Raw genomic sequence first — 14928 nt, forward strand, 5'->3', positions numbered from 1 at the left:
AGAGACAGGAGGAGAAGGGGACGACAGAGGATGAGATGGCTGGATGGCATCACTGACTCGATGGATGTGAGTCTGAGTGAACTCCGGGAGTTGGTGATGGACTGGGAAGTCCGGCGTGCTGCGATTCATGGGGTCGCAAAGAGTCGGACACGACTGAGCAACTGAACTGCACTGAACTGAATACTTACAAACCAATAGATTAACATTCTGTAGATTCTAAATTCTACAATAATGAAATGTAATTCCATTACTGTAATGTAATCAGAATATATTTCAACTAAGAGAACACAATCATCACAGCAGTAACATAGCTATAAGGTTCTTCCTTCCTTCCTTCTTCATTCTCCCAATCAAGCATTATCTTTGGATATCTCACTAACTTCAAATTTAGAGTATCTTTTAAAATAAACTTTTCACATTAGAAGATAGCACAGAACTGCTTATTTCTTATACTCAAGAGCAATAATTTTTGAACTTTACTGTACATCAGAATCACCTGAAGACCCTGTTGAACTAAAACAAAAATAACTGGGCCCCCTAAAGTTTGTGATTCAGTAGGTCTGGGGTAGGGCCCAAGAATCTGCATTTCCAACATGCAACCCTGAGGATAACATTGAGGAACACAGTTCAGTGATTTAGAGAGAACAAAGACAGTGATAATATAGTGAATAAAGCAGATGATTAACCTTCTTTAATTCAATTCTACAATTTAGTTTTATACCTAAATATTAAATATGGAAATATCTCATTTCTAGCAATCTGTACTTTAAGCACAAATCAGACAGAAGTTCATCAGTTAGTAAAATGAGATAGCTCTGTAAATGATTTGTTAGGTGTTATGTTTGGCAATCGTTAGTAAAGGGAAAGAAAGCTGCAGAAAAGAACCTCTCCCCAACACCAGACTTGTTTTATTATTACTTTTTGAGGCTCCTCTACAGTTTCTCTTCCTCTTCACCAGGCTTACCCTTTCCTATCCCTTCCCACACACCTTTCTCAACCTGGCTATAAACACCCACTATTAGACACAAACAGGCTCATTCACATATAAATTAACTTATTCACTCACAGAGCATATATACACATTTTTATACCCACTCATTTTTATTAATATCACGCTGAGGTGGAAGAGAGAAATTTTAGTTAGTAAGAGAACTGGATTTTGGCAAAGATTGAGAGTGGGGAGATTCTTACATAAGAGAAATCGTAATGCCAAAGCCGAGAGGATTAGAGGATGAGGTTAGAACCAGAGGCCCAGATGGAATTTATTTTTAGTTTGGAAGGTAACTTGGGCTGAAGAGTAGTGCAGAATGCTAACGTACTATGTTAATGGGACTTGAGTCACAAAGAAAGGCAGAGTCCTTTGCTCACATTAGTGAATGAAAGCCAAACTACAGGATGTGACATTCAGTTATTAAGAAAGGAAGAATAACAGCTCACAGCTGCTCTCATGTCCCTGAATATCAAGGCATTGTTTCCAGAGACAGGCTTTCAGCCTGTTCTCGCAGATGGTTATTAAAACCTAATTCAAAAGAGAAAATCAATAACGGTGGTGATGAAGGATTAATTAAATCTCAAAGTGATATTATAAATAGAACAGCAAATCTTGTTCTATCATATACAGCTTTCTCTGTAATATAGAATATCATAATACACAGAAAAAAGTCACAATATACCCTTATCGGTTTTCATTCAGCCAATACATAGGAACACTCTGTGCTAAATTGATAAGCAGTAATCATTTTCCCTTTTTTTTTTCCCCCTTTCTTTTAATATACTGTTGCCAATTTTAGTTGGTTGCTTAGAAACATTAAGTAAAATACTTGCTGCCATGTGAGAAGAGTAAGGGTTATGGTGGGGGTTGGTAGTGTATTTTTTAAAATGTGAGGATCATAATATAACCACATATAAGGGTGTGAGATTATTAGCAAAAATTTACCAGCTCACTGTTTTCAAGAAGTTATCATAGGCTGACTCTGGTTGGAGACCAGTAATATGTAGCTTTCCACAACCGCATCACCGAGATGATGACTGACATTGTAAACTGGCCACATGGATAAGAGACTGAAGGTAGCTTCTAGTCAGTCAGCACAGGTACCAAGAGCAGCATCAAAAGCAATAGGAGTCTCTATGAAGGTTAGGCATTCAACAAGAGAACTGGGTCTTTGATCCTTATCCCCCTGTTGCAGGAAAGTAAACGATGATGCTTTTTTTGCTGCTGGTTTGCTGCTGGTGACACACTGATGCAAAACGCTATACCCCAAATTATCCCAAATAATTTGTAATTAAATAAGTAATAAGTAATGGAAAAAGCACCAGTCTTGGAAACAAGAGCCTAGGTCCTGTTGCTGGCTGGGTTACTAACTTTCATAACCTTAGACAAATCACTGAAACTCTTTCAGCCTTGGCTGTGACCTTATAAAATGAAAGAGATGGCCTAAGTTGATCATTTCCAAGGCTCCAAAGAAGAACTTCAAGGGCCACCTCAGGGGAATGGTGCTGTGTCCACTCAGGGAAACTAAGCTTTTCTCTGCTTAATACACTGAAGCTCTACGAAAGATTGCTTTTCAAAAGGTGTTTGCTCTGAAAATTTAAAAGCACTGGTTCAATAATTTCTAATTCCCATCTCTAAAACTTTTAAGAACAAAATGGACAGGACTTATAAACCAACTGAAAAGGTAAAAATTCTCTATTATAGAACATAATGTAATGACCCATAAAAGAAAAGTTGAAGGAGCTTGGAAATTTAACATTCATATGTCATCTAAACACCTGATTTTAGTTATAAGTTTCTGTCTTACAACAGGGTAAAGGAAAAAGTTCTGAAGTAAGTCTCAAAAGACCTGTTCCCCGCCCCCACTCCTGGATATACACCTTACATTCACATGATGTGGCAGTTCTGAAATAAGTCCATAAATTCTTTGATATTCCTCCCATCACAAGACGGAGTCTAATTCTCCCTTTGAATATAGCCCAGACTTAGGGGCTCCCTGCTGATGAAAAATGTGGCAGAAGTGATGCTGTATGACGTTACAGAATAAAGCCAATCTTTCTATCATGTATAAAGACAAGTGGCAAAAATGAAGCCTAAGTTTACATGGAAGTAGGAGCTAGTAAACTATGAAATGTCAAAAACAAAACTCAACAAGGATCAAACAAGATCAGTATCTTGGAAAATTAACCCTTTAAATAAAAAAACCCTCAGGTGTAGAAGATATTTTACAACTCATAATGCCCTGTTTCCTCAGTCTATAGATGAGCAAATGAAGGGCCATCAGGTCTAGGTTTAATGTCTAAGGTCCCAAATGACAAGTTATTCCCTGGTAGCTCATCTGGTAAAGTATCCTCTTGCAAGTATCCCTGGTTCGATTTCTGGGTCAGGAAGATCCCCCAATCCACTCCAGTATTCTTGCTTGGAGAATCCTCATGCACAGAGGAGTCTGGCAGGCTACGGTCCATGGCGTCGCAAAGAGTTGGACACAACTGAATGGCCAAGCACAGTAATAGCAAACTCAAAGACTCAGTTCATACTTAATATCCTAATTGACAACCTGCAAGTGCTGGGCAGGTAACAAGTGAGTTACAATTTGAAGGCTCCCTCTTCTGGTTCAGTACTCTGCACTGCTTCTGACTACTTCAGCAGTGGCAAGCCTTGGAAACAGGAAGAGACCAGAGTGAATTAGTCATAACAGGTGGTGTTTACATCTTTGTCTATAGGATGACTTTTCTGAACATTTGGCAGAAAATAAAATTGAAGGCAGGAGAGAGAAAAGAAGAAAGAAGGGAAAAAGAACCCACTCTGACTCAGAGTCATCAGAGCCAAATAAAAGTGACATATGACATATTCATTGGTGTTTGGAGATGTACTTTCTTACTAAGTTCAATAGTGTGTGTGTTTGTAAAGCTTCAGCAGAAGCATACATAAAATGTTCTTTTTTGGGTCTAGTCATAAAAATATTCAAAAGCGAAGTCACTCAGTCATGTCCAACTCTTTGCAACCCCATGGACTGTAGCCTACCACGCTCCTCCGTCCATGGGATTTTCCAGGCAAGAGTACTGGAGTGGGTTGCCATTTCCTTCTCCAGAGGATCTTCCCAACCCAGGGATCGAACCCAGGTCTCCCACATTGTAGGCAGACGCTTTACCATTTGAGCCACCCAGGCTGCTTGTAAAATATTCAAAAGCCCTTTTTATACAAGGTTACCTCTAATAGAATAGATGTCGTACCCTGGACATACATTAGAGAATTGTAGCTCTGAGACAGATTACAGGAGGAACTGGCCAGAAACCCAGAAAAAGTTCTTCCCACATATTTCCTCAAATTATTTGTTGAGTAAAGTCTCTGAGTACCATGGACACTGGATCCTGGGGATATACAGAGATTGTAAATGTGTTTACTGCTGAACCCAACAATTCCACTTCTAAGAATATCCTACAGATAAGCCACACAGGAACAAATGACACATGTTTAGAGCCATTCATTGTGGCACTGTACACAATGCAAGAGACAAAATAAACAATTTATTGATTTTAGGATCTTGGTAAGTCCAATATAAAGGAATATAAAAAAAGACTAAGGAAGCTCTTTATGCACTGATACAGAAAGATATCCAGGATACATTAACAACAACAAAAATAACAAGTGCTAGGTAATATGTAGGCAGTTACTTTTTAAGGTAAAGTGGAAAATCAGCATGTATATTTATATTTGCTTTCATTTGCATAAAAACACAGGAAAGAATACAAAAGACAGCAGTGTGAAAGTGAGACATCTAAAACACACCTATTTTTACAATTTTGATTTTTGAAACACATAAGTGTGCTAGCCATTCAAAAAATTATAATTTTAAAAAGTTAGATGGGCCCTTTCCCTCTCCCCACAAAAAAACCTTAAAGAGTTTATAGACTGGTCAAGAGACAGATGAATCAATAATTCAATGCAGCAAGGTACTCTAAGTTCTTGACAGATAAATCACTCCCACAGGCATGGTTAAGAAAAAGTAAGTCCAAGGTGAGTCACTCTGACCTAGAAAAGGATCTTGGAGATTTAGCCCCAAATCAATTCTTTCTCCCAGGAATCCTGGAGATGGGGTCATCTGAGGCCTTGAAAGTGAAAGTGAAGTCGTTCAGTTGTGTCCAACTCTTTGCGACCCCATGGACTGCAGCCTACCAGGATCCTCCATCCAAGGGATTTTCCAGGCAAGAGTACTGGAGTGGGTTGCCATTTCCTTCTCCAGGGGATCCTCCTGACCCAGGAATCGAACCCGGGTTTCCTGCATTGGAGGCAGACGCTTTGCTGTCTGAGCCACTAGGGAAGTCCTTGGAGATACTTTTTCTAAGGCAGAAATCCTACAGCAGCTATTGTGAGCCCTTTTCTCTCCCCAGATGCCAAGTCCTGGGTTTCTTCTCACAGTGTTTCCCTGTCTGCCTCTAAAGCTGCTCCTGGAGAGGCTGTGAAAACTCTGTGGCACTTCACCTGCACACAGCTCACAACACCCCACCACTCACAGACCCAGCGCCCTCTGAGCTGAGACCACTCTCTTCTTCCCTGGGCTCTTGGAGCAGCATGGACCATGGGACATACTTCTCCAGGTAAAAACCACACAGTTCACTATGGCACCTCATGGCTCACCTAGAGTCAACTCAGAAAATGGACTGAGCAGGGAGAGGACCGGTGCCCCTGGGCGCCGTCAGAGTTCATGTCAACTCTTCCTGAAATAACCGAGAGTGCAAAGACATTTGAAAAGGCATGGAGAGGAATTACTTCCCTTCTTTCAGAGGCAGTCTGTGCTGTTTAAAGATGTCTTAAAATAATCTGACAGGAGCATGATCACTGTAGAAAAGAAGGTACGAAAGAGTAAGAGAGGATGTAGTGCTCACCCTGTCCCCCATTATTGCCATTTATATTGTTCCTCTGAAGATGTATCATCCCCGGCAGCTGTTATAGTAGGTAAAACTCCCACACTGCTCTGATCTTTAAAAGGACAGCCAACTCGAAAGGCATACCTAGTCACGTGATCCGCAGGGAAGCGAGGCATCCCTGGGCTGTGAGGTAAACCCACGCTGGGCTTTTGCAGCTTCTCTAATACCACTTGAAGATCAGACGGGGAGACAAGCTGTTAAGAGAATACCCAGCATGGGTCCCGCGAGAGGGAGGAAAACTGGAATAACTGCCAAGAATGAGGCATCTTTGAGGAAACAATCTTATTGGCAAGAGAGGCTTTGCAAAAGATCAAGGAATTATAAACATGCTTACATTTGGAAGACTTGGTCTAACTTCCCACTCAATAAAAGAGTTCTTTTGCAGCAGCCTTGACATATGAACTCCACATCACGCCTGAATTCAAGCGGCACCCAGACAGAACGGTTATGAGAAGTCAGCGCCAGCAGTTCCAACACAGTAAAGGAAGTCTGTTAAGATGCCTATTCCCGTAGGGTGATATACACATAAAGATATATACACTCCAAGATGAGGGTGGGGCTGAGTGCAGATTCCACAAGAATGGAACAAACGAGAGGGCCAAGTGGTGGGAGCCCAGATATGTGGACCACATTCTGAATCAATACATGCACCCCAGGGAGGAGGCAGGCAGGTGTGGGCACCAAGTTGGCAAGCTGGGTTCAGAGGTCAAGACAGTAGTGGTATAGAAAGAATGGAATAGAGGAATCAGTGGGAATCAAAAGCAAAGGATTTGAACAAACAGTCCAAAGAAGGTTATGGCTATGCGTTGCTTCTTTTTGACTCCCTGCCATTCTCCTTAGCAGGTAATTCAGTGTTTATAAGGTTCCTAACCCTCTGTTGTGGGCTGAACTGTGTCTGCCAAAAAGATATGGTGAAGTCCTAACCCCCTGGGAGCTGTTAATGTGTTAATGTTAATATCTACATAACGTCTTCGTAGATATAATCCAATTAAGATAAGGTCATATTGGATTGGGGTAGGCCCTAATCCAGTGACTGATGCCTTTGCAAGAAGAAAGAAACCCGGGCACAGGGGAGAAGGCCATGTGAAGACAGAGGCAGAGGTCAGAGCGAGACATCTACAAGTCAAGGCATATCAAGAATTGCTGACAACTGGCAGAAGGTACGAGAGAGGCATGGGAGAGTTTCTTCCTCAGAACCTTCAAAATGAACCAGTGCAGCCAACACTTGGGTTTTAGACCCCAAGCCCCTAGAACCAGGAGAGAGTAAATTTCTGGTGTTGTAAGCCACCGTGTTTGTGGTGCTTTGTTACAGCAGCCCTAGAAGACTAATACGTTTTCCATGAAGATGACTGAATTCAGGGCAAGAAAGAGTGAGTTTCCTACTTGCTTCTCCTACCTCCTCTCTTCCTTCAAGTCCACAGTCTGAGCAAGAAGTGCCCTTCTCTCCTTGCTGGAGCCAACCCCTGAAGCCTTCTGCCCGCCTCTTCCTCGATCCTATCCTTTTACCACTGCTCTGTTCTCTGTGCATTTTATTAGTTTGTGTCTCTACTGAAACTTTAACCTCTCCCTGCATCACATCTTTTTGCTTGATCACACTATCCTGCAAGACTCCACTGTTCTTTCTTTGTTTCAGTTCAAGCTCCTCTAAAGGCTGTCTACACTGCCCCCAGATCCTGTTAACCTACACCTTAACTTTTTAAACCTGAATTCTCCTTCTAACTATCCTACTGAAATGGTTCTCAGAGTCACCAACAAGCACACTGACCAACAAATCCTTAGCTCTGCCTCAGCACTCACTCATCTTGTGCTCTCTCAACAGTGGCACCACTGACTAAATCCTCCTCTTTAAATTCTCTTTTCCTTTGAATTTTCAAGTCAGGGCACAACCTGGTTCTTTGACTTCCTTCAGGGCTTATTTCCTTTTACCAACTCTCCTTTTAAACTCGCTTTTCCTTTTCTGTCTCTTTCATTAGTTATAAAAATTCATGCAGGGCAAGGCACTTACAACTCCCTGTGGTTTAAGTTTCCCTACCCCTGGCCTGGGAAAATAATTCCTATCTTAGGCTGGAGGATCAGACGGTAAAAAACCTGCTTTCCAGGAGACCTGGGTTCGATCCCTGGGTTGGGAAGATCCCCTGGAGAAGGGAATGTCTACCCACTCCAGTATTCTTGCCTAGAGAATTCCAAGGACAGAAGAGCCTGGTGGGCTACAGTCCATGGGGTCGCAAAGAGTCAGACATGACTGACTGACTGATACATAAGAGGCTGCTGCAGGGACTACATGTGTCTGTGTATGTTCAGTGCCGAGAACTGTGTCCAACATGCAAGAGGCACTCAATACAATTGCTGGTTGGCTCCTGTTGTTACTGCTTGAGTGCACGCACTTTCCCACCCCAAGCTGTCTCTTGTTTCACTCCATGCAATAAATACTTGCTTAAGAACCCTGATGGACAAGGGAACTGCCCTTAGGCTCTGCAGGGGTTACCAAGGTATTTATTCCCTCATGAAACATACAGTCTAGGAGATTAAAGTACACAAATGATACTACGCAAGATTGAGACTAAAATACGTAAGAAAAAAGAAACACCTATATTGTAAGAAGGGAAGAATTACAACGGTTAGGGAGAATCAGCAAGGGTTCAGTTAAAACGTAGCACTGAAGAACAGACAGGATCTGCCAGTGAGAGAAGAGGGAAGAGTGCATTCCAAGGCAGTGGGAACAAACTGCAAAAACTCTGCAGTGAGCAGGTATGAGGCATCCAGGAGAACAGTTGAAATGTAAGTTGTATGGAGGAGAAAGGTGCGAGATCAAGTTGAAAAGCTGTCATATTATGAACATCCTTGCGTGTCAAGGTAAAAAATTTGTATTTAATTTTGGAAGCTTTAGGGAGTATTAGAGATGATGTAATTAGAGTTGTGTGATTAATGTCATATGATTAATCAGACAAGAGAAACAAGTCAATCAGGAGTTTCCTCTATCTGTCAGAACAAGAGTTTTGTTGTCAGAAAATGTGGGATTGAATTGCAGTTCTGTCACTTAGCAGCATGACCATGGCCAAGTCACTTACCCTGTCTGAGCTCCAGTTTTTTTACTTATTAAATATGTGTTATAAGCAGAGATTTAAGAAGGCCTCAGGAGTCTCAGCCACCTGGTGGATCACATTACATGACGAAAGGGATTGTGCAGATCTAATTAAGATTACTAACTGTGGTGTTGTTCAGTCACTAAGTCATGTTTGACTCTGCAATCCCAAGAAGTACAGCACACCATGCTCCCTGTCCTTCACTATCTCCTGGAGTTTGCTCAAACTTAAGTCCATTGAGTCAGTGATGCCATCCAACCATTTATCCCCTGTTGCCCCTCAGGTGGCCAAAGAATTGGAGCTTCAGGTTCAGCAGTAGTCCTTCAATGAATATTCAGAGTTGATTTCCTTTAGGATGGACTGGTTTGATCTCCCTGCTGTCCAAGAGATGCTCAAGAATCTTTTCCAGCACCACAGTTCAAAAGCATCAATTCTTCAGTGCTCAGCCTTCTTTAGGGTCCAACTCTCACATCCATAGATGACTACTGGAAAAACCATAGCTTTGACAATACAGACCTTTGTTGACAAAGTGATGTCTCTGCTTTTTAATACACTGTCTAGGTTTGTCATAGCATTTCTTACAAAGAGCAAGTGTCTTTTAATTTCATGGCTGCAACCACCAACTGCAGTGATTTTTGGAGCCCAAGAAAATAAAATCTGTCACTGTTTCTACCTTTTCCCCTTCTATTTGCCATGAGGTGATGGGACCAGATGCCATGATCTTAGTGTTTTGAATGTTGAGTTTTAAGCCAGGTTTTTCACTCTCCTCTTTCACTTTCATCAAGAGGCTCTTTAGTTTTTCTTCACTCTCTGCCATTAAAATGGTATCATCTGCATATGTGATGTTGTTGATACTTCTCCTGACAATCTTGATTCCAGCTTGTGATTAATCCAGCCTGGCATTTCACATGATGCACTCTGCATATAAGTTAAATTATCAGGGTGACCATATACAGCCTTGATGTACTCCTTTCCCAATTTAGAACCAGTCCATTGTTTCATGTCTGGTTCTAACTGTTGCTTCTTGTCTTGCATACAGGTTTCTCAGGAAACAGGTAAGGCGGTTTAGTATTCCTATCTCTTTGAGACTTTTCCAGTTTGTTGTGATCCACACAGTCAAAGGTTTAGTGTAGTCAATGAAGCAGGATTAGATGATTTTTTGGAATTCTCTTGCTTTTTTCTATGATCCAACAGATGTTGGCAATTTGATCTCTGGTTCTTCTGTCTTTTCTTAATCCAGGGAGATTCATCCAGGAAGGCAAAACCTTATAACATGAGACCTTTACAAGCAGAGGGTTTTCTCCCACTGGTTGCAGAAGACAAAGTCAGAGACACTGAAAGCATGAACGGGATTTGACACAAGGGATCCTCCTGCCAGCCCTGAAAAAGAAGGCTGGGAGATAGCCAGTGAGCCCATGAGCAGCCTCTGGGAGCTGCGGGCAGCCCTGGGTGACAGTCAGCGAGGAGATGGGACCTCAGTCTTAGAACTGCAAATAAGTTCTGCCAGCAACCTGAGTATTCTTGCCCAGAATCCAGCCCAGCCTCCACATTGAGAGGCTGTGAGTAGAAAGCTCAGCCACACTCACCAAGATCTGACTTAAAAGAGCTGTGAGCTAATATGTGGTGGTGTTTTAAAGTCATTGTTATTGTGGTTTAGTCGCTAAGTCATGTCGAACTCTTTTGCGACCCCATGGACTGGACTGTAGGCCACCAGGCTCCTCTGTCCATGGGATTTCCCAGGCAAAAATCCTGGAGTGGGTTGCTACTTTCTTCTCCAGGGCATCTTTCTGACCCAGGGATTGAATCTGTGTCTCCTGCATTGGCAGGCAGACTCTTTACCGTTGAGTCACCAAGGAAGTACCCTTCTGAGTCATTAGGTTTGTGATAATTTGTTAAGCAGCAACAGAAAACTACATCGTAGCAATTCTAGTATATATTTTTTGTGATTGCTATGATGCTCAAAAAAAAAAAAATCACATGAAAGTTTTCCCTAAATCATAAATATTACTCAAATAAGTTAGTTACTATCTAGCTAAGGTCTAAAATAGAAATCATCTCTCTCAATTTCTCTCCCCCATCGAATAGGCTCATTTTCTTTATTTCTGTAATTTTACCTATAATGGAATCACAATTATAAGTTTGTTTTGTTGTGGGACTGTGACATATGAGCACTGGTGCCTCCTTAGAGTAAGACTGAGGTGATGAAACGTTTGTGTGTGTATATATATATATATATATAAATATATAAATAAAAGAAGAAAGCAGTTATCAGGGACAAAGGTTGATAAATGAGATAATAGAAATACTAACTGGTGAGAGTGCAGAATAGGTCTAGCAATCCCTTGGAGTGTCAACAGAAAATATATGCAAGAATAACTTATGCCATGTGCAGCTTATCAGTTCAGTTTAGTCCAGTCGCTCGGTTGCGTCTGACTCTTTGTGACCCCATGGACTGCAGCTTATGGGCACAGGCAATTTACCAGAACAAGGTCCTTAAACATTTTGAGGTTTGTTTTGTTTTGTTCAGGTGTGAACAAATTTGCCAATTTGTTTCGTTACAGGGTAAGGGGCACTTAAAATTGTGCAAGTAATGTATGATTCCTGTGATAAAACAATATAGGGTTATATAAAGAAACAGAACATATTAGTAATATCCACCCAATCCTACTTTTCCGAGGAAACCACAGACAGGTTGCTGGTCATCCTTCCACACCTCTGTATCTGCTCAAAGAAGCCTAAAAGGTTTACCCACATTTAAGAAAACTGGAGTCATATTCTACCTACTAATGTGTAACTTGCATTTTTCATTTGACAATGTTTTGCATTTTTCCTAGAAAATTTATATACATGACGTATTTCTCTTAATAGATGCATGGCATTTATAATATGGATTACCACAATTTAGTCAACCAGTTTATTCAGATAGCTTTCAAATTATCTCTATTGTAAACATTCTTTCCATATGTCTTTCAACATATATTATTTCCTTAGAATAAATTCCTAGAAATGGAATACTGAGTCAGTAAGTATATGAATATTTTAAAATTTGAATATATGTCAAATAATTTGCTCTCCAGAAAAGTTGTATCAATTTTCAAGCCCTCTACTCAATAAAAGTGCCAATTTTCACACTCCACAGACAACACCACAGATACACATGCCTTTTTCTCTGCCACTAGGTAAGGAAATGTTAACTCCTTGTTTTAGTCTGTACTTCTTTATACTAGTGAGACTGAGCCTCCTTTCACATGTGTATTAATTGTTCATATTTCCTTTTTGGATTGGTCTGTTCATACCCTTTGCCTTTTTTTCCCCCCCTCCAGGAATGTTTATTTTACTGATCTATTAATGATCTCTATGATACAAGAATTTATTTTTCACTGACTACATCTTAGTTTATGATCTTATAAAATTTCTTCAGAAGTTTTAAATTTTCTTATCCCACAAACATTGATTTTTTTAATTTGTTTTATGGCTGTTGGCATTGTCATTGTGCCAAAAATTTATTATAAAAACATCCTGTGCTTTCTTCTAGTACTTTTGTAGTTTTTAAAAATCTAAAGTTACTATTTTCCAAAAGTTGGAAAGTTTCCATAATTCTATTTTTTAAAGTAATTTAACATCCTGTATATACAATATGTTTTACTGATCCATTTCCATCTATGTGACTATCTTGGTAGTATCACTAGCACAGCTTTATGTTACGACAAACGAATGGGATCCTTCGTTACTTTTTCTTATACTCTCTTCTTTATTCATACAGATCAAATAGAGCATGCATCATTTTCTTAAGTTTTCTCCCAAAAAACTGTTGAAAAATTCATCACATGTTAGAGAACAAATTGGTGTAGCTGATATCTCTACGATATTTAAGATTTTCCATTAAAATCACCTTTTAGTTTTTTGATCAAATTTTACAGGTTTACTTCGTATAGGTTTTGCTTTCTCTTTGGTTTATTTATAAATATTTCATATATTTTCCATCAAGTCTTCTAATTGATTACTGCTCAAATAAAGGAAATCTATTTAATTTTTATATATTTTTATTGTGTCAGGCTCCCTAACCAAACTTTCTTATTCATGAATTTTGTATGTCATTCTCTTATTCTAGGTAACAATTACCTAAATATAATGATTTTGGTCCTTTCTGTAAATATTTATAGAGCTTTTTTTTTTAAATTGTATTGACTAACCAGACATAGCAGAACAATGCTGAATAATTAAAATCTACTTAAAAAAATTTTTTTTAATTTTATGTTGGAGCATAGCCAGTTAACAATACTGTGATAATTTCAGGTGGACATGAAAGGGACTCAGCCACACATACACATGTATCTATTCTCCCCGCCAAGTCCCCTCCCATCCAGGCTGCCACATAACACTGAGCGGAGTTCTCTGTGCTGTAAGTAGGTCCATACTGGTTACCTATTTTAAATAGTAGCAGTGTGTATGTGTTCATTCCACACTACCTCTCTCTCCTTCATTCTTCCCCCCGGCAACCATAAGTTAAAATCTACTTTTTTAATATTTCATTAATATACTTTCAGCCAAGATATATAGACTGTGTATACTTTTAATAATTTTAATTACATTTATTTTAAAATTTTTAAATCTTTTACCATTCTTGATGTTAGGGAAAACAAGATGTGTAGGTGAACTTCTGTTTTCAGCGGCTTCTTTCTTTTGGTTAGCAGTTGAAATAACACTGCTGAAAGTAGAAATCTGGCCTTTGAATCCTCTGTCCAAACCCTAAAAATAGAAAAGTTAACACTGCAGCATAATTCCTACTAGGTATATTCAATTTTACTGTGAAAATCATAACCATTTATAATAGAGATTTTAGTTTGATAACAAATGCATGATAGATAAAACATGTATATAATATTGACTTACCTTTTCTAGGACCAAATTGTTTTAAGTATAAAATGAAAATAGTCATACCATCTAATGGCTTGTAAGTTGACAGAGTTTGGAAGTGAGGGTAACAGTGCCTTTCTCACAGAGTTATTGTGAGGTTTACCTAAGATAATATGTGTAAAGCAATGAGTTTTCTTGTCTTCTGATGCAACTTTAAAAGCTCAGGTAAAAAGATAAACCCTTTAGAGTTCATTTCTCTCTAAATATGTGATTACAGTCTTTTGGACTATGTGCAAGAGGGAGAGGGTGGGATGATTTGGGAGAATGGCATTGAAACATGTATAATATCATATAAGAAACGAATTGCCAATCCAGGTTCGATACAGGATACAGGATGCTTGGGGCTGGTGCACTGGGACAACCCAGAGGGATGGTACGGGGAGGGAGGAGGGTTCAGGATGGGGAACACATGTATAAAGTTAAAAAAAAAAAAAAATAAATAAATAAAACCACATTACCAGGTCAATACTCAGTTATAAAGCTAGCTCGGGGCTTATTCTCAGTTCTCAGCTCTTTACAGCTTACACTATATTCCAGTTTCCAGATGCTTAATCAAACATAGTAGTTAAATTCTTCCCTAACATTCACTTTTTTACATTAAATATATGTAATTTCTTTGCTTTCAGAGGAGAGTTTCTTTTTCATTTTCTTCTACATTTACCAGACTGATTTTCACTTACCTTTTCAGAATTAGCTCAGGTGCCATGTAGCAAAAATATACACTCACCAAATATTTACTCTCCCACATCACCCACTCTCTTACAGCTAAATGAAACTATCTGATTAATTCTAACAGGCTACAGGTGGAGGTGATGTTGGCCATCGGTGGCCCAGAAAGTACTAATGCATGTAAGGCTGGTGGTAAAATCACCAGCTCCTTTTTCTCCTCTCACCATGACAATCACAGAGGCTCCGAGCCGAGATGTGAGAGCGTCCACTGGCTCAGGTCCCCAATCGCTATGTGGAGCAGAGGCACTGATGGCCAACAGCGGCTCATACGATCAACAGT

General features: G+C 39.8%; 1 protein-coding gene across 1 annotated transcript in view; it reads right to left on the reverse strand.

Annotated features, from left to right (window-relative positions):
• The window catches only part of HECTD2 (HECT domain containing E3 ubiquitin protein ligase 2), a 55436-nt gene extending 40769 nt beyond the window's left edge, over nt 1-14667 (reverse strand). Inside the window, exons 1-2 of the mRNA XM_010842222.1 lie at nt 14647-14667; nt 13622-13751 (exon numbers count right to left, since the gene is read on the reverse strand). Of these exons, the coding sequence (XP_010840524.1) occupies nt 13622-13751; nt 14647-14667 (151 nt within the window). The remainder of the gene's footprint in view (nt 1-13621; nt 13752-14646) is intronic.
• Between the last annotated feature and the right edge of the window lie 261 nt (nt 14668-14928).

The sequence above is a fragment of the Bison bison genome, unplaced genomic scaffold (assembly GCF_000754665.1).
Source record: "Bison bison bison isolate TAMUID 2011002044 unplaced genomic scaffold, Bison_UMD1.0 scf7180017864172, whole genome shotgun sequence".
Lineage (NCBI taxonomy): Eukaryota > Metazoa > Chordata > Mammalia > Artiodactyla > Bovidae > Bison > Bison bison.